General features: G+C 37.1%; 1 protein-coding gene across 3 annotated transcripts in view; it reads right to left on the bottom strand.

The window, feature by feature from the left end:
• Positions 1 to 20,494, bottom strand: part of JAKMIP2 (janus kinase and microtubule interacting protein 2) — a 91,146-nt gene that overhangs the window by 12,998 nt on the left and 57,654 nt on the right. For 2 of the 3 annotated variants that reach the window (XM_014053695.2, XM_087709604.1), the window contains exons 3-11: positions 19,663 to 20,160; positions 12,163 to 12,372; positions 10,756 to 10,854; positions 8,908 to 9,054; positions 7,733 to 7,873; positions 5,422 to 5,478; positions 3,656 to 3,775; positions 1,068 to 1,196; positions 413 to 496 (exon numbers count right to left, since the gene is read on the bottom strand). In XM_014053695.2, coding sequence (XP_013909170.1) covers positions 413 to 496; positions 1,068 to 1,196; positions 3,656 to 3,775; positions 5,422 to 5,478; positions 7,733 to 7,873; positions 8,908 to 9,054; positions 10,756 to 10,854; positions 12,163 to 12,372; positions 19,663 to 20,160 — 1,485 coding nt within the window. The remainder of the gene's footprint in view (positions 1 to 412; positions 497 to 1,067; positions 1,197 to 3,655; positions 3,776 to 5,421; positions 5,479 to 7,732; positions 7,874 to 8,907; positions 9,055 to 10,755; positions 10,855 to 12,162; positions 12,373 to 19,662; positions 20,161 to 20,494) is intronic. The other variant, XM_087709605.1, reaches the window with a different exon arrangement.

The following is a 20,494-nucleotide window of genomic DNA, read 5'->3' on the forward strand; positions in this document are numbered from 1 at the left end:
TTATATTTAGCTTTGTTAATCGGTTTTATTAAATTAAATGAATTTAAATTACCATGAATAAAATTAAGTCCACTAAATAACTGAACTATGGCTCAATTGATTGAATCATGTTGCCAACTATGATTAAAACTTCTGCTACAATGAAAAAGAAATGGTAAAACAATTCAATGATTTTTGCTAAATTAATGGAAACAATTGTTATTGGGTATTATTGGAAGCATCAAAGTAGCTGCAGATATCTATAATATACAGTTATGCTCATACAGCAAGATACTTTTATATATTTATTCCCAATTGTTTACAGGCATCCTTTCAGGTAGTTGATTCATATGTGCAAAATTTCTTCGATAACAAACTGATTCTAATAACTTTAAAAGTAATTGAGACAAACCATATTTTGTAAAATGTCTACCTGTCCTTTCTGGGCCAATGTTTTTTCAAGATCTTCTATTTTTGCTCTATATCTCTGGACTTCAGCTTGGAGTTGCTCCTGTGCCTGTTTAAAAAAAAGTAGTTTCATTATTCATATTTTTAAATGTCATCAAACTTTCTGAGTTTTAAATTATCTTTAATTCATTTGCAGTTCCTTCTTTTCCTCTGGCAAGCAGCCATATTGCTACTTTGTGGTAATGAAACAGTCCTTTTGTAACTCTCACAATACTTTGAGTTTTGAGACCCTGTTACATTCTACTCTGTGTTTTTTAAGTAGCATCTTTTCTGTGACAAAGTTCTTAGCATGTTTTACTTTCCATTACTTTAAAGCAGTGTTTCTCAATCTTGGCAACTTGAAGATGTCTGGACTTCAACTCCCAGAATTCCCCAGCCAGCATTCGCTGGCTGGGGAATTCTGGGAGTTGAAGTCCAGTCATCTTCAAGTTGCCAAGATTGAGAAACACTGCTTTAAAGTGATTTGTCTGTTATCGTTATCCAATTGCATGGAAATTTTTGCAGTTTTGCTATAGGCTGTTTGAATGAATTAGAAATAATATAGAGAGGCGGATAGATACACATACATCTTTACGGAATGTATTTGGGTGACAGCTATGTTGACCTTGGCAGATACCAACCTTGGCTTCTCTTTCTGCATCTATTATACCCCCAGTTTGCTCTTGCAGTAATGCATAGGCTCTCTGCAGGGCCTGATATTCTTTTGTTAATTGTCTAAATCGCAACTCTGATTCTTCAGCTGCTAAGCTCTGAAAAAGAGAAACATTAAGTGCAGTATTGTAAAAAAGATGGAGTGTGTAATAATAGGTTGTATCAAAATAACATTGGAATTTATTATGTTAGAAAACAAAATATTGTATTCTGGAATACACAGGTTAAGAAACCATTTATAGAGAGCTTCCAGTGAAGAGCCATGGTGAACTCTCAAGGAGCAGGGAAGACACTGAAGAAGAGATCAGTAGCCAGACATGAATTCTGGCTGACGCAGTTTCACCCATAAAGGAGAGATCATGAGATCATGCCACTTGCACACAGAATACCTACTCGTACCTACTTACCTCGTAAGTAGACTGCAGGGACCAAGATTTTTGTGATCAACTTCCGAATTGCGAGGCTGGGAGTTGTGGAATTTTAATTAAGCTGACAGCTATAACGCAGCCTATATGAACATAAGGTTTGCGCCAGCCTAATTTCTTAAACACTTTCATATGTAACTAATTTACAGCTAAAGAGAGATTTTCTGAGTGGCAGGATAAAAAATAATCCTGGCTGAGTCATTCCTTCTGGAATGGTTTTAAAAAAGGTTTTAAAGACTTAAAGACTAGTTGCAAAAAGCTTAAGAGGGAGTGAATATAAATGTATACATGAAGGATAATTATTTTGAAAGATTGTTTTTGGTAAAGTGCTTTTGAATTAATTGGAATTAAATTGACAAACGGACTAGATCCTTTGTGGAATGTTTTTTTGGGGTATTATTAAATAGTGCTGACACTTGGTGGATTTCATAAAACAAAGGAAAAGTAATTTGAGCCAGAATAGGATGCTTAATGTCATTATGCAGTTCCATTTGAGCTGAAAGTAATAAAGGCACAGAAACACAAAATAGAAAAAGAAAACAAAGAAGGGCATTTCCTTTTCTTTTTAATTATAATTTATAATGGTAACCACCAGAAAAGTGGCAAAAATAGAGAGGAGACTTGCTGGAGCAACCTGCAGAGAGAGGGATTACACCAGATTTCCTTCAGAAAACGTTTGAGCAACTGGCCAGTAAGTTCGCTGAATCACCTGATGCTAAACTGACAGCTTTTGAAAAAAGAACAAATGAAAGATTTGTAAAGATGGAAAAGGAGATGATAGAAGAAGTTGAGAAGACAGAAAGCACTGTAAAACAAATGCCTGGACTTATAAAACAAATCAATGCAAAGTGGAAGTTTTGAAGAACAAGACTCTATTATGAACAGAGTGTTGGAAAGTGAACTAGATAACCTGTTTCTATTGGAATTTTGGGAGTTGTTGTGGTCTGCCAGCAACCTGGCTGCAGAGTTGGATAGTGAGGAGCTTGGGGAGGAACATAGGCCATTCCTGGAGTCTGGGGAAGGCTCGGATGAGGGCTCTGTGTTGGAGGCAGAGACCCTGGCCATCTGGAGTGATGTGCTGCCTCCGGAGTCTCTGGAGTCTGACATCAGCGACTCAGAAAAACAGTGTGAGTCTGTTCCCAGTGCGCATGCGCAGAGCTGCCAGAAGGCAAGAACAGTTAAGACAAAAGGGGCGACTCGGGAATAAGGCTTGAAGATGATTGGCCTCTCCCATAAGACATAAAAGATGAGCAAACAGACGTAAGCCTTTGCAGGAAGCAATTTTGTTCATTCTGGTTGGTTCAAATACTGAGAAGCTCCGTTTGACTCTGTGCTCCATTTAGCCTTGCAAAACTAATTGGCAATTAGGTCTCTGGCAGTGTTTCAAGGGAGATAAAGTTGGGCGTTTATCAGCATTATCCTGAAAGACTGTGGCAGACATCTGTAGGACTTTTCACAGACTGTGTGTGAATCATTATGGGCTGTGAATGACCATAATTCACAGCCATTTAAATAAAAGAGGTTTTGAAGGGCTAAGCATGTGATTTATGCTTTATCAGGAAGAGTGAAGAAAATTTGTTTGAGATTTGGAGTAACTCAGAATGATTCTGGTGAATATATTAGAGAAAATGTGGTCTGGGTTTGAGGATGATACAGAGGTTAGACATTGATAAAGTATAGAGAATAAATAAAATTTTTTGAAAGAATAAGAAATGTTCCAAGATATGTTTTGATCCCCTCTGTTAGGAAGAAGACCAAGTTTTACAGCATATGCAGCTGTTTTTAAAGAAATCCCTATTAGAATTTTGCTTAAGAGAAAAAGTATTTTTCTGACTGAGAAATTAAAGCAAAATAAGAATCTAGTTTGATGGAACAAATGTCCATTTGTCCATTTTGATGGGACAAATTGGAAGATGTGATATGTTTTTCTAAAGAGCAAAGTTTTTTGACTGAATTCTGTCCAGAAATTGAGGGAATTTCTAGGAAAAAAAAGGAAAGAGGAATTGGAGGAGGTTGAAATGGAGATTTTGAAGGACACTACATTAAAAAATACAGGTGCACAAGAACTTGAAAGGGTTGATACACATTTGCTAATTATTCAAACTTTATAAAAATAGGGAAGAAAATCTTACTTCATCTAGATCTTCATCTGGTGTTGCTGGTGTTCTGTCTGTCCTAAATGAAGCCATGGATGATGTTTCGGAGTCCATGGAATCATCATCACCCCCATAAACTGTGTCCAGAACATGCCTCTGTAAAAAAAAAGCCAAACATTCTAATTCTGCCACCAGCCCAGCTTTATAGCACAGATAATACTCCATCTTATGAACTCAGTCAGGTATTGGAGATGCTTTATGTGGGTGACAATGTAGTAATTATGTGGATTTTTAAAACCCTATTTTGTTATGAAAACCTAGAATTTGAAGACAGCAAACTAGCCAAATGGCTCTGCAGGAAAAAACAGCTACATCACCCCTGGATAGTTTGTCCTTCTACTCCTCATTTCCAATTGTGGCAGTCACAATGCAGAAACAACTCCAAAGGTTCTGTATAAAAGGCCTTTACAGAGTACAATAGGATAGACTTTGCTCTGGACAGGTTGAAGTCTAACAATTGACCTAGGAAACCGAAGGAAATTGAGATGCAAATAAACAAGGATATTTTCCCCCAAGACCATTTGCTTCCTCATTAAGGTTGTTTGTTTGGTTATACAACATCATTTATAGGTCTTACAAGCAATGCTGTGAAAATAGCTGCTATCTTTTGGAGCCCACTATTACAATTCAATGATTTAAAAATAGCTTTAGTATATTCAGACTGACTAAGTTAATTAGCAACATCAAAGAAGTAAATGAGTCATTCACCAAGCTGACAGAATTGGTTAATCAGCAGGTTGGATAGCAAAGTACTGATGATTTCAGCACTTAAAACTTGCCAAAATGAGTCATGAAGAAGTCTGATCCATGAGAATTTAAATCACTCTTATACTACGATGTTTTTGTTCCCACATAAAAGATCAGACATCACAGAAGTGGAAAACATATTGTATGAGTATGCTCTACAAGCAGTTTTGCAGTTTGCAGAACCACAGATGTTAGCAAGAAATTGGCAATGAGTTGCACATACAGTGGGACCTCAGGTGCCAACAGTAATCCATTCTAGGACTTTGGTCGGCACCCAATTCGGTCGTGACCAGAAGCAAGACTGACTGTGCATACACGTACACACACACACACACACACACACACACACACACACACACACAAAATGGCACAGTCAGGAAAAATTGCCGCTGTTGTGTTTATTTTGCACCCGAGGATGTGTTTGTGACCTGAGTGAAACATTTAGTGGATTTTTCGATTGGCACCTGAATTGTTCGTGGTCTGAGCCGTTCGGGACCAGATGTCCCATGGTATGATAGTCTTTTTGTTTAGTTGTCATGCCTCCATCACTAGTAAGCACAGCTGGGTTTACTTGACCAAATGCTTTCTTTCTTTCATTTATGGTTTCTATGAGCCCTAATATCTTTCCTTCTTTATGGAAAGAAGGAGAAATGGGCATGCAATAGAGTAATTTCATGAATTGGAAATGAAATATAATTTAACATACCATGTTTTCCCCAAAATAAGGCCAGGTCTTATTTTCTTTTGACCCCCAAATAAGCACTTGGCCTTATTTTCGGGGAGGTCTTATTATTTTTGAGGTGCAGGAGGTGGCAAGCATGGTCACCTCATGGTTGCTGCTGTGTTGTAATATTTTTGGAGAGGGCTTATTTTCAGGTGGGGGCTTATTTTAGCAAATGCTCTCAAAAGCCCGATTGGGCTTATTATCCGGGAGGTCTTATTTTCAGGGAAACAAGATATTAGTGGGTTCAAAATAATCTGTAAACCTCATTTACCTTAATTGGCTTTGAACTTCTTTTATGCTTCCTCCGTCGAATAAGTTTTTCTCTATCCTAGATAAGAAAACCAAGAAACGGTTACCACTCAGGATACAAAGATAACAGAATAACAGAGTTGGAAGGGCCTTGGAAGTCTTCTAGTCAACCCCCTGCTCAGACAGGAAACCCTATACCATTTCAGATAAATAATTATTCAATCTTTTGTTAAAAATTTCCAGTGTTGGAGCATCCACAACTTCTGGAGACAAGTTGTTCCACAGATTAATTGTTCCAACTGTAAGGAAATTTCTCTTTAGTTCTAGGTTGGTTCTCTCCTTGATAAGTTTCCGTTCATTGTTTCTTGTCCTGCCTTCAGGTGTTTTGGAGAATAGATTGATCCCCTCTTCTTTGTGGCAGCCCCTTAGCTTTGAACACTGCTATCATATTTATTTATTTATTTATTAGACTTATATACCGCTTCATAGAGCTTTCAGCCCTCTCTAAGCGGTTTACAGATTTTTAGCAAATTGAGTCAGCATATCGCCCCCGCAGTCTGGGTCCTCATTTCACCCACCTCAGAAGGATGGAAGGCTGAGTCAACCTTGAGCTGGTGAGATTTGAATCGCTGAACTGCAGATAACAGTCAGCTGAAGTGGCCTGCAGTACTGCACCCTAAACAGACATACTCAGTTCCTGTACCCTTTCTTCATATGTTTTATCCTCCAGTCCCCTCTTCTTTGTTGCTCTTCTCTGCAGTCTTTTTAGAGTCTCAACATCCTTTTTAGATTGTGGTGACCAAAACCTGGATGCAATATTCCAAGTATGGTCTTATCAAGGCATTATACTTGATATTGAGGTATTAGCACTTCATGTGATTGTCAAGATATTAAATGGACGTATAAGAGTGAACCATTCAGTCATTTGAGTGATTCATTCATTTATTCATTCATTCCAAGTTCCAGCTCAATGAGAATTTTATGAACTAAATAGAACACAAATAGAGGCAAATCAGTTGAGGAGGAGTTGGGATTATTCCACTAACCCATCCTTTCTATTAGCTATAATATGGCAATAAGCAACAGGAAGTTTTTCCCAAGGGCTCTTAAAATAGCTTCTTGAAGAAATTAAAGAGGTAGCAGTATATAATTTCTTTGGAAATCTTTCTTACAGGATAAGTATGGAATAATTCTAGACAAGAAGGGATCAACGTCAGGTTCCTAGAAGAGTCTATTCTATATTTTTCCAGAGACCAAAAAATCCATCAAATGAAAGAATAATGATTTATATACAACTTCAGTTAATGATTTCTGAATATATCACTGCTCAAGTATTTGTTTTAGTAACTGAACAAAACTCACTTTTGTTTCATCCACAAACACACCCCTGGTTTTCTCTGAGCCATTCTTCATTTCAGTTGATAAAAAGTGACTTTTTCATTGAATGCCATTATTAATGCTGGAAGGAAGAACTTTTGCTAACCTAGTGCAAATCTACTGAGAGATTTATTACTAAATCCTCATACAGTGTCTGCCTACTTCCAATTTCTGTTCATCCCTTTGGTTTATGAATATCATTAGATGAAAGGGGATCAATGAGAGGCAGACAAGACAAAGACAATTTTAAAGGTAAGGATTACAATATTATCCATTTGAAAATGGATGGGAAGTCAGAAAAGAATTTTACAAAGAACACTCACTCCCTTATTTCAAGAATACAGAACGTGAAATAAAGGGTTTAAATGACAAAAGGATATTTGGTACAAGTTTTTGTTTTTAAACAATATTGCTACCAAAAGTAATTTGACATGACAACAATTATTTAGATTGAGGGTGAGATCCACTTCATTCAATAGGTTCATGTACAAGCTAGATAGATATCCATAATTATGCTTTAATCTGAATTCCTGCAGTAGGTATAGAGTGGTCTATACAATTACCTTGTAATTGTGGGAAACTGATTGCATTTTTGAACAAAGTACTGTATTATTGCCACCTTCCATATTATCTCCTGAGAATGCCTTAAGGCATATGTGGGGACCTCTATTTCCTCCATTGTTGTAAATAGAGGTGATGCTGACTTCTTGACTTTGCTTTGCAGTTTACCAGATTTTAATTTTTTTTATTCATCTAATCTTGCAAGCTCAGACCTGTCTATTCTGGGCTGTATTTCACATTAGTTGGACTGGATAGAATTCAACACATCTATGGACCTTCTAGTTCAGGAAATGCTATATTAAACTATATTAGTCATAATGCAATTTCTTTTAAATTATACAATCTTACAAGATCTGTTGCTTTGTTCTTAGTTGATGAAGACTTAATAAACTTACTCTTGTCAGCTCATCAATTATGTTTTGTTGTTCTATAACCTGGAGCTTCAAAAATTCGGTTTCTTGTTCTTCATTTGCTTGATCAAGATCATTCAGCGATTTTAATTTCTTCAGAGGAGGATGTGATACCATTTTTTCTTTCTACACAACAAAAACATAAAATAGGAAAACTAATTTTCTTTTTAGATTTTTAATTTTTTTACTTGATTAGATCATCGTACTATATTATTTCTCACATTTGATTTTCCACCTGTCTTACATATTGAATTATAGATGTTAGAGCTGTTTTTTCCCCTCATGGCATGTTTTTAAATTACTGTTGTTTTGAGAGAAGGGAAGATACACATCTCTTTATGGAAAAAACACTCAGCAGAGCATTCAACTATGGATGTGTATATTTATTAACAAATAGACAAAATTGAACTCAGTGGGACTTCTAAATAGACATGATTAGGATATAGTGCCCTGGCTCTCTAGTAAAATCACCCAGGCCATTATTTATTACTTCTGTTTGATTCCTACATATAAACATATAAAGCCATATAGCAAATGGCTTTCAAAACATGAAAAAACAGGAATGGAATAAAATCCAACAAATTGTGATCTAGGAGATAGACTTGAATTCCTAGAAAATGCAATGATTCCAAGAAAATAACATTTTGTAATGTTCATTCTGGAGAATTAAGGGAATAATGAGAATGAATCCAAGCACAATTATTTTTGAATTTTGAATTAAGCATCACTGCAGTTCCTTCTTGCTCATGTCCATTTTGCTAAACTGAAGAGGGGCACCGACAACCCCAGGAATAAAAATTGGTTTTTTTGTGTGTCTTCTAGACTACCAGTTTAAATAAGCTACAGTTTAAAATAAAGAAAAATATGTGTTTTAAAAAAATCACCAATCCAATGAAAAATTATTTCACCCCATGTTGGTTGGGCATGATACATTCTGTTTTTTTTTCTTTGTTATAATTTTTTTTGAACATAAAAAGTCCGAATAACATTGTCTGGATGTTAGTCCTTTCAGCTCTTCATACCCTGTTATGACACCAAAAAAGTCTATTATCCAAATAGAATTATGGCATTTCCCTTAATAGTTACTGTATATTCCAAGAACTGAAGAAAAAAACACGAAAGAATAAAAAAAAGAATAAATCTGAATTCTTGGTACAAACCATCTCTAAATTTTCCTTAGTGATTGCTTTAAGTTTCTCCTCCATGCGTTGCAACGACTGCATGAGTTCATCATTTCTTTTAGAGAGGCACTTATTTCTTTCCAGAAGAGGTTTGCATTGTTTTTCAGCTTCTCGAACACGTTTCAACTGCAAACAAAATGCTAATTAATTAACTAGATTTATAGATTACATATCTATAGTACATACATCCACTAACTCATATACAGGTAGTCCTCAACTTGTGACCACAATTGAGCCCAAAATTTAGGTTGCTGTGAGAAATTTGTTAAGTGAGTTTTACCCCATTTTACAACTTTACTTGCCACATTTGTTAAGGGAATCACTGCAGTTGTTAAATTAGTAACAGGGTTGTTAAGTGAATCTAGTTCTGCATTGACTTTGCTTGTCAGAAGGTTGCAAAAGGTGATTACATGACTCTGGGATAACTCAATCATCATAAATGTGAATCAGCTGTCAAACATCCAACTGTAAATCACGTGACCATGGAGATGCTGAAACAGTCATAAATGTGAAAAATAGTCATAAGTCATTTTTTTCCAGTGCTGTTATAACTTTGAAAGTGGACAGTGGACTGTTGTAAGTCAAGGACTACCTGTACACTCTGATTGACAAATATATATATTATATTATATATATAATATATATATATATATTATCTATATCTATATCTATATCTATATCTCTATCTATCTATCTATCTATCTATCTATCTATCTATCTATCTATCTATCTCTCTCTCTATAGTTTCTGGAATGGAAATGTTTAAAACATTATTTCTTCAAGAAGTTATCATGTTGATTCATATATCACACTAACTTCAAAACAAACTACAAACTATGGCTTAGAATGTTATATAAATCAAATCAATAGAACAGTTTGAGGAATAGAATTTCAAGCATTGCTTTTTTTAAAAGATGCCATCTGCAGATCTTAAAATAATGATAATGTCATTTGAATCTACAAAACATGTTTGATCAGAGTTAAAAATGTTGATGAGTTCATTATGGCAAGAAATGCCACTTCTAACTTACCTACATTTATTTTCCTGAAATGTTGTTTAAGTATCTATAGCCAAAAATAAATTTAACATAAGAATCCAACCTACCTACTGCTCATAACATTGAATGCGAAACCATGTCATGCCTCATTCTTCTAAGAAGAGAAAGAATGGTTGCTATTCCCTTGCTCTGGTTGTATTTTGTTATTAAAATGTGTATAATATCTAGTGCTGGAAAATTTATCATGTGAAACCAAGAAGAGGGGCTATCTGTCAGAGACTGATTTTACACATTGAGCTAACCATTATTAATGAAATAAATCAGAATTGCCTGGGTTCACACAACAAGCAGTGCTACAAAACATGAATCATGAAAAATAGCAGTCAGATCTATAACATGATGAACTTATTATAGTGATTAAACCAGGTTCACATCTACCTCTGGCCATGGAAATTTACTGGGTAAATTTAGATCAATAATTCTCAGTCTAACTCAATTCAGACAGTTAACATCAGTCCTAACTAGAGAACTTCAATCATCTTCCACTGAAATGATCCCATAGGAAATCATGAACTTTAGTCCCACCTTAGGAACAAAGCCAGCTGGGTGGCCTTGAATCAGTCACTTCCTCTGCCCAAACCACTTCTGAAAAACCTTGCCAAGAAAATTTCAGAAACTTATTCAGAGAACCAGATATAATAATAATAAAAACAAGTATGAACAAAGCTGATGCACCTCTGCAACATTATTTATCATTTATGATTTTGTCATTGCTATTCCAGATATTTTAGATTAAACAAAATGTTCAGAAACTGCTAAGAGACCATACCAATTCATTACGTTCATCCACAAGCAGAGTGTTCCTATCCTCAAGTTTCCGAATAGTAGCATTGAGTTCTGCCATTCTCTTCTGATTTCTACGTAGATCCTACAAATGTTTGTCAAAAAAAAATAATTTGACATAAGTGTTATTTATAGGCAAGTGTTAAGATCCTTGGAAGAAATTATGAATCACAATGAAGATAAAATTGCAAGATCCAATCTGTGTCGGTCACCGGGACCAGAGTTTTAGTCTTCTGAGATTTCAGAGTTGGGGTAGAGCCCATCGTCAGGGAAGTTCTCTCTCAACACAGTGGTGAAAGAGAAGATCCCTGAGGATGGGCTCCAGCATGAGTCCGAAAGCTTGGAAGACTAAACTTCTGGTCCTGGGGACTGACCCAGATTGGATCCTGCAACATTATCCTGGGACATGTATATGCCTTCATTTGTGAAGATGGAATTGTATAGTTCACACATAGCCATCAGTAACAAATATTGTGAGGTTTTTGGAGGTCTCTAAGTTTGGTTGTTTTCTTGCAGATATTTCATTGCCATACTTGGTAACATCATCAATGTACTGATGATGTTACTAATTTGGTAAGAAAACAACCAAGCCCAGAGAGTACCAAGGAACCCACAGGTCAACCCTGAGATACAAATATTATCTTCTATCAAATCTAACAAATACTGACAAATACAAAAGTCAGCAATATCTAGAGAACCATATATTGTGCATCCTTGCTAAACATATAACCTTGTATTTTATGTAAACAAGAATGTGAGCGTATGTTTCTAAATCTGTAAGTGGCTTTAAGCAAGCCTCTATGTCACAGTCTCAGTTTATAATTTGATCTTCAACAGATGAACATTAACAGCAGGCTTTTACAAGCTCTTTTATAAACTGTTGAGTTAATGAATATAGAATGTTTGGTGTGTTTTAAAGGCTCTGCATAAATGCCAATCATTTTTCTCCTCCTCCTCCTTCTCAGGGTTTTTTTCCCCCTGTACCGGTTGGTACTGGTTCACTTCGCACGTGCTTTGCATTGCACATGCTCAGTTGACTGAAAATTGTTCTGTGCATGCGCAGAAACATGCCAGCGATGTCAGAAGAGACCAGGGAACCGGTTCATGGGCGTGGCCAGCCTGGGTCGCTGCCAATTCTGCAACCCAGGTCAAATCACCACTACCGGTTCAGCCGAACCGGGAGCAACCCACCTCTGCTTCTCCTTCTCTTCATCATCTCTTGTTTTGAATTAACTACACAGTTGAATCAGAACTGAAGTGTAGCCTTTGAATTACCACAAGAGGGAGTATTGCATAGTTCATGAGTAGATGCCACTCATGGAAAGCAGAGCAATGATGCAATAAGCGAACCCAATCAAAATCCCAGTGTGATGAAATAGAAGATGCTTCTTACAGGACTGCTGCAGTGTTCCGAGCCATCTCCTGCTCTGCCTGGGATCTCTCTTTTGGGACTGCTCATGTTGCATTCAGCCTCCTTAACCAAAAACAGTTGTTCATCCAATGCTTCTTTCTGTAGCTGAAGCTTCTGAACATATCCTGTCAGGGTCTCCAGCTCTTTCTCCAAAGAAAAGATAGTTCTGTCTTTTGCTTTGATCTCGTCCATCTGAATGAAGATACACAAGAACAGTAATATGACATAAGTTCAATCATGAATCCACACATCTGAATACATTTTGCAAGTAAAGGATCTTCAGGGTTCATTGGTTACAGCATTTCTTAGAGCCATTTCTTCTCTAAAACTATAACGCAGTGATGGTAAACCTTTTTCCTATGGCGTGCCAAAATTGTGTGCCTGTGTGCTATTGCCCATGCACACATGCCCACACCAATTCAATTCTCCCCACCCACCTGCTCATGTACCCATGGCCACACACCAACCCACGCATGAGCGCATGGCCCCAAAACCTCTGGAGGCTTTCCTGAAGCCTAGTGAGGGCAAAAATGGCCTCCCCCAGCCTTCCAGAAGGCTGAAAATCAGCTGGCACGCTGGAGCTGACGACTGGTGTGACAGCAAATAAGGCTCCGTGTGCCACATGTGGCATGTGTGCCATAGGTTCACCATCATGGCTACAACAGCATAAAATAGATCAGTGCATATAAGGATATAGCTATTTAAAATTAATGATTTTAAGTTAGTTATTTTATGAGTACCATTAATTTGTTTTAATGTAATATTCAAATAGTGGCACACAAGGAATACAAATAAACAAGCAAATCTGCACTTTGATGCTTTTTAATGAAATTTTAAATTGTCCTTACAGTACAAACGGATTACAAATGGAAAGTGTAAAGCTGGAACCTCTATAGCAGCGGTTCTCAACCTGTGGGTCGTGACCCCTTTGGGGGTTGGATGACCCTTTCACAGGGGTCGCCTAAGACAATCGAAAAATTGCAAAATTACAGTTATGAAGTAGCAACGAAAATAATTTTATGGTCACCACAACATGAGGAACTGTATCAAAGGGTTGCGGTGTTGGGAAGGTTGAGAACCACTGCTCTAAAGGTAGCTTGGTGCAAAAATCACCCAATTCATCAAATGCATTCTCTCTCAGTTTGAAAAACAGTCTGATTAGTTCGCATCATTCTGCAAATATTCTGGTTTGATCCTGAATCTTAAATGAAATATGAGAAACAACTCTGTTCCACTATAGATGAGCCATGGTGGTGCAATGGTTAGGGTGCAGTGCTGCAGACTAATTGTGCTGACTGCCTGTAATTTGGCAGTTCAACTCTCACCCGGATCAAGGTTGACTCAGCCTTCCATCCTTCTGAGATGGGTAAAATGAGAAGCCAAAATTGTTAGGGGGAAATATGCTGACTCTATAAACTGCTTAGAGAGGGCTGTAAAGCACTGTAAAGTGGTATATAAGTCTAAGTGCTATTGCTATAGATAAACCTAGTGAAAGTCTTATCTATAGGTTGTCATTCAGCTATCAAGGAAAATGAGGGCAGACTGCATTTGATATCTAGATGCAATATTCTCAGCTCTATGAAACTGGTGAATCTCTCAGCAGTTTGTTTTTCATTTTTGGTAAAGCCAAAACCATTATTGACTGTGTGATATTACACAGTGTTGGTTAGCAGAAGCCAAATTCTTTTAGTTAAGAATGCAGTCATATATTATGGAAATCATGGTGATATTTATCAAGAATGGGATCTTTGCAAAGTAACACGATTGCACTTGTATACTGTTGCTCTTTAATTCTAGTGTAAAAATAGAACAAGCTGAATATATTGATAGATAGTAGAAATACACCGAAGGGAGGAGTAGAGGGAAAGAAGAAAGAGGGGTAGAGAGGGTGGGAGAGAGGATTGGAGGGAGGGTGAGAAGGAAGGGAGGGAGTGTATTGGGAGAGAGGAGTGATAGAGGGGGAGGGGAAGTAGGGTAGAGGGGAATGTTGGAGGGAAGAAGGAAAGTTGGAGGGGGGCGAAAGAAAGGGTGTCTGGAGGGTCGAAGTGGTACATTGGGTTTGTATTTTGGGGGGTATTGTTGACAAGAGGGATGGCTGTGTTTATTGTTTAATGTTATATGGCCCAGGTTATGCACAGTATATATGTGACTGTACGAAATGAAATGGAAAATAAAACACATTTACAAAAAAAAAATAAAAATGGGATCTTTGTGTTGAATTTTCCATAAATTATAACAGAAAGATGAGTTTGGAAAATACAGAAGGAATACAATGTGAAATTGCCAATAAGAGATAGATCATTAAGCAAATAGACTAATCTTGCTCTGCTTCATTGAATAGAAGATATTCTGATCATCAATAATAATAATACGGGTCTATACATTTTGTTATCTGGACCTCTCAAACTTTTCAAGAGATCCAAGAATCAAAATCTTTTATCATTTTGATTAACTATGATCCATTCCTGCTAATAGTGTAGGCACATTCAATTCAGACTAGCACCACCGTTGAATTAGGTATTAGATACTGTATAACTGATTACCACAAATAGCAGAAGCATCCCAAGATTACTATATCTGTCACTCCCACAGCAGTTTCTACCTCAAGCTAACATTTTCATCCCTTCCTATATATCCTATTCCAAATGGGAGCAACAAAAGGATTTATTCTTTAGAGAATACATAGATGCTGCTGTAGGAAGGTTCACAGAGTGATGCATTCTGAGTTCCTTGCATTAACCTTTGTTCTAAGCATCACCTCAGGGTGATGCCCATAGAGTGGCTGGCCAGGCTAAACATCTACCCTGAAATTTCCTAGCCTTGAAATTGTTTGTGGTCCAGTAGCAGAATGGATTAGGGCCATCCAGGGCTACTGTTCATTACAGTAGCTTCATTTTACCTAAGATAGGGCTAGCTTTGACAATCAGAGAAACTGCATGATGATTCAAAGTTACATTGATTTTGTCCCCAATTGCCAGAACATTATGGGGAAGAAAATTATTTTCATTTGATGAGAAGAAACAAACAAATAAACACCAGATCAAATAAAAAGCTGCAGAGGTTTCTACATAGAATTTTGCACTCGAAATCTTAATAGCCGCTTTACTAAAATGAAGCAACGTATTTGAATCAAGGCCTGATTTATAATATTTTTAATTTGGTAAAATGTGCTTTGACCCAACAAGCACAAGAGACTATACAACTGTCAGAATGTTTCTATCTAGTTTCTAGCTAGAAACTAGAGATGCGGTGTGGTAGAATCTATACCTACCCAAGATGTTACTCAGATGCGGTGTGGTAGAATCTATACCTACCCAAGATGTTACTGACATGGTGAAATATGCATTGTGATGTTATGACCCAAGCTCTACCCTTTTGTACTAAACATAATTTTGTTATGATGTTGCAATGCACATTTCATCATTTGCACACCTTTCACAATGGAAATTTATGCCTAAGTGGGCTGATTCCAGATCTGCATCCCTGCTGTCAGTCACAGAAGTTGGGATTGACTTAATTTAAATTTAACTTCCCAACTTCTAGTACTCCGTGGTTTTTTTAATACTTATAGCCAAGCAATTATTCCCACTTTCTGGCTTTTGAGTGCCCTTTGTTTTTTGTTTTTACTGGAAACAATATATTCATTGTGTGATACCAGCTAACAAGGAATCACATGGTGAACATACCATCCTTGAACTACAGCAGTAACTGCAAATGATAAAAATACTGTCATGCCCAAAATAGTAAAAGAGTGTTCAAATCTGAAAATGCATCTTCAATTCAAATCAAACCAAATTAAAATCCTTGATAAAGATACCAGTTCTTATCTGAAAGTTTAAATTAATAAACTTCCAATTGTCACCCACAATTAAGTTATCACAACAGAATTGCTACTTTCTTTCCTGGTTGACATATAATATCTCAGCAGTACTTCTGGCTGATAGAGGTATTCTTTTAGATGCTTCAATTCCATTTTTGTTTATTTATTTGGGCTTTAAAGATCATTAATTATATCATGAATAGCAATGGTGGGTTGCCAATTTTTTTACTACCAGTTTGGGTGTGCTCCTGTACGCGCTTGCACGTGTGATGCTTCTGCGCATGTGCAGAAGCGTCTGGGCAGGTGGGCGGAGCCTCCCATCACTGCTACCCAACCCAACTCTGATTAATAGGAGTTAAATACTAAGTTAGCTCCTATAGAAATGGACCCAATATATTATCTGGCTGTTATGTTTCAGATTAGCTGAAAGTTTCAATACAAATTTAAGGGTATTCTTACCCTAAAATATGTATAAAATCCAAGCAGGCATTTAACTGAGCTATAAGCATTTCTGCTCTAAAGACATCCAGCATATTTCCTGAAATTCCAATTATCCAGCTTGTTGGGCATCAGACATATACCCACAGTTTTAAACCTAATCGCAGTATCCTATACATGATAATAAAATTGAGTTGCTAACTGATTGAATATGATAATGGAAAGATAATTAAATAAAGGTTAAATATATGGAATATTGACAAATATTAAACTGTTATGGGAAGAATGTAAAGCAGAGGTAGGAATTCACTTTTACACATGATAATTAAACTGAGTTGCTAATTGATTGAATATGACAATGAAGGACAATTAAGTATGGGTTTATATATGTGACACATGGATATATATATATATATATATATATATATATATATATATATATATATATATCCATCCTAAGATGATGAACAAAGTGAGATGTGTACCGCTTGTTATTCTATATAGTAGATTAAGGGAATTGTAATGAATATTGAACAGTAAGGATTGTTATTTAAAGACAATTAAGGGTAACCTAAGCCAAGATATGAAAAAAATGGAGAGGGAAAATGAAATATACTTACAATGGTAAATTATTTAGATTATAAAGACAGAATCACAAATTTGGGGTGTGTAAGGATGCATAATTATATAAATATAATGCTGAGAATAGCTGGGAATTGTAACTAGGTCTACATCTCGGCCAAAAATAGGGTGGGTGGGTGGGTGAGTTAAAAATATAATTACTATATATGTATTCATTTTTTTTCTCTTTTAAAAAAAGGAGGAAGATATATCTTAAAATTAAATATGTATATTGAAAAGGAATTATAAATACCATCAACATAAAATGAAGCTTGCTCAGAGGCTAAAACACTAAGTAAATGAGATGAAGAGTGTGAAGTAGAGGAGAGAGGTAAGGGAAGAAGAGAGGGATAGGAGAGAGGGCAGGGGGCGTGGGGAAGAGGAGGAGAGAAAGAAGGAATGGAAAGGGAAGAGAAGAGAAGGGGAGAGGAAGGGGAAGTAGAGAAGAGGAGGATGAGAGAGGGAAGAAAGGAGGTAGGGAGGAGGACGAGAGAGGGAGAAGAAAGTGATGGATAAGGTACAAATATGGTATAGAGAGCAGAAGAGCCAATAATTTTTGGGGGGAGTTGATGGTAAGATGAATTGATGTAAACATTTAATAATATAATACGATGTTGGTTATGTAATAGTATACATGTGGTTATATGATATGAAAATGAAAAAATAAAAAAATTATAATTTTTTTTCCAGCAACGGGTTCTCTTCCCAGTCGCTGGGTGAAAATGGCCATGGTGGGCGTGGCCTACCCAGCCTCTTGCACAAGGGGGGCATTTTCACCTTTCCCAAGCTCCGGAGGCTTTTCTTGAGCCTCTGGGAGGGCAAATACTGCCTCTCCTGGGACTTCCCCCTTTCCTGAGCCTCCACATGGGCCCTGCACTTACCTCACATCAAAAATGGGCCACCTGGAGACTCCAGGGAGGGGTGAGGTGGGAGGGGCCAGCCAGGGTGGGATTTGGAGGTTCTCTGGACTGGCCATAATGTTAGCCATGGGTTCTCCCGAATCTAGGTGAACCGATAGAAGCCCATCCCTGCTGATACTGCTGTCCTTTTGTAAGGCCACAAAGACCAAAATATTTTGTCCATCAGCTACCTGTGTTTCAGTTTATTGAATTTAGTAGTCCAGCCTTTCTCTTTCTACTGTAGTACCTTACATTCCTCAAGGAATGTTAATCTGAAAATAAATTATTTAGGTCTCTAATGAGCCATTGTTCATCGCTGTACACTAGCTGATATTTCCACATAATTATGTGACAACAGGCAAAGATCACTGTAGTAAAAATATGTCAATATTTTATGAGAGCAAGAAGAAAACACAAAGCAAAACAACCAAAATGGGAGTTCATTAAAAATAAATTATTCCTGGATGCTGACAACCAGGAAACACTGCGTAGCTCTTCAAGACATCTTTTAAATATAACTGCAAAGCCAGCTTGGTCTTGTGGTTAAGGCGCCAAACTAGAAAGCAAGAGACTGTGAATTCAAGTCCTGCCTTTGGCCATGAAAGTCAGCTGAGTGACCTTGAGCCAGTCACTCTCTGTCAGCCAAGCTCACTAATATGTGGGGAAAATAGGAGGAACGTATTCTGGGGATGTTCACCACCTTGAGTTATTTGTAAAAATAATGATGGATGTGAGGGCGATCTGGCTGCGACATCTGTCACCCATTGATCGCCAGGGTTGGGTTGTAAAAATAATGAAGGTGGGAAATAAATAAACAATAATGATTTCATCCCAATTACTATTTTCCAAAACAAAATAATCATAGGGAATGTCTTATAAGAACATACAGCTTATTTAGGTTTCTTTTTTGTAAAAAAACGTAGATCTCAATCCAGTACATTTAAATTGTTAGCTGAACTGTTGATTTTAACGCCAAAGATTTCCTCAACAGCAAGTCATTCAAAACTCAGGCACCAAATCTCACACACAAGTAGTGAGAGAAATAAAACATTTGGTGTTTTTTTTCTGAGATACAATTGTGCAGAATTCCATGGCACTTTTTCTAAAGTATGCATGGGAGTAAAAGGTTAATGGTATGTGGGAAAATATTTTGAAGGCAAGAAGGTACATGATTGCCAATATATTAATTTAAACACTCATATGATTTTGAGTAATACTCATTGAGAATTTTCTATTGTCATTAAATGCATAGGGTATCAGCGCAAAGCAATGAAGCATAAACTGGATCAATAAGATGCATGAAGATAGCTACCGGTATATCTTTTTTTAGTGGACATGGCATGCTTGTCCCCTCCCCCCAGCTTATATGGTCACATTTCTTTATTTTAGAATTCTTATTCTTGGCTCAGCCTCTTATTTTTCAGTGCAATTTTTATGCCTGAGTATTGACTGTTAAAGTGTCCTGTGCTGGTAACAATTGTAAAAATTAAACTACTAATGTGTTTTCTTCACGTTGATATTCACAGGCTAATTCTGACACACAGAAGTTTGGGTTATAACATACTTATAATGCGCGATAGGTTTGGAGGGCAGCTCTCTCAAATTTGGCAATCAAAATTTTTGCACATAGCGTAATGAGAATCACAAGAAAGGTTATGCACATTGAGCCATAAATATGACTGGATATTTAGACAAGTTACTAACCAGCCTGCGAATATCCCTCTCACTCTCCCACTTGATCTTAGAGATTGCCTCCTGGTGGGACTGATGCTCACTCCGGAGATCCCCGGCTTTTATCTTATCAGCTTGGATCATGTTATTCAGGGCTTCGTCCACCTGCTTCTTGGCAGACTTCAGTTCAGTAATTTCTTGCAAAAGTTTAAGGCGCTCAGAGTCAAATTGTTTCCTGGCCTCTTCACGAGCCTCAATGCTCAGGGCTGTCCGTACTTTATCACTGGTCCCTTCCCGCAATGCATACAGTGCTGACTTGAGTCTCTGGATTTCACTGTCTCTGATTTTCATTGTCCGTGCCATTTCTTGCTCATGCTGTTTGATAAGGTTTTCCCGGACAGCTTGTAGCTCCTTCATCTTCTCCTCATGGAGTTTAGCTTTGAGTTCAGTGATCTGCACTGTCTGTTTGCGTTGCTCTAATTCCCGGATCCGCTTTGTTTCTTGGATTTTTTCCCTTTCAAGTTTGTTCACCTACAGAGTAAGAAGATAAAAAGAAGGCAAAATGGATATCAACAACATTATCACTATCACTATCACCCAAAGCCTATAATTACATGGGATCTCCAGATTCATAAATGTTCACACAAGCTGTAATTGGTGCACAATTGCAAATAACTTTTAGTTACCAAAGAGGCTAAAAACCAATTCAGAAGTGTAACAAAGGCCTATGCTTTCAGCCAAACCTTAATTGAAGAGTGCACATAATAATTGAAATCTATAAATCTATAAATTCATACCTTATGAAAAAGTACAGAGCCAAGGTGGCGCAGTGGTTAAATGCAGCACTGCAGGCTACTGCTAGATC

The sequence above is a fragment of the Thamnophis sirtalis genome, unplaced genomic scaffold, assembly GCF_051295495.1.
Source record: "Thamnophis sirtalis isolate CommonGarterSnake01/CBP01778 unplaced genomic scaffold, rThaSir2_p1.2 scaffold_3, whole genome shotgun sequence".
In the NCBI taxonomy this organism is placed as follows: domain Eukaryota; kingdom Metazoa; phylum Chordata; class Lepidosauria; order Squamata; family Natricidae; genus Thamnophis; species Thamnophis sirtalis.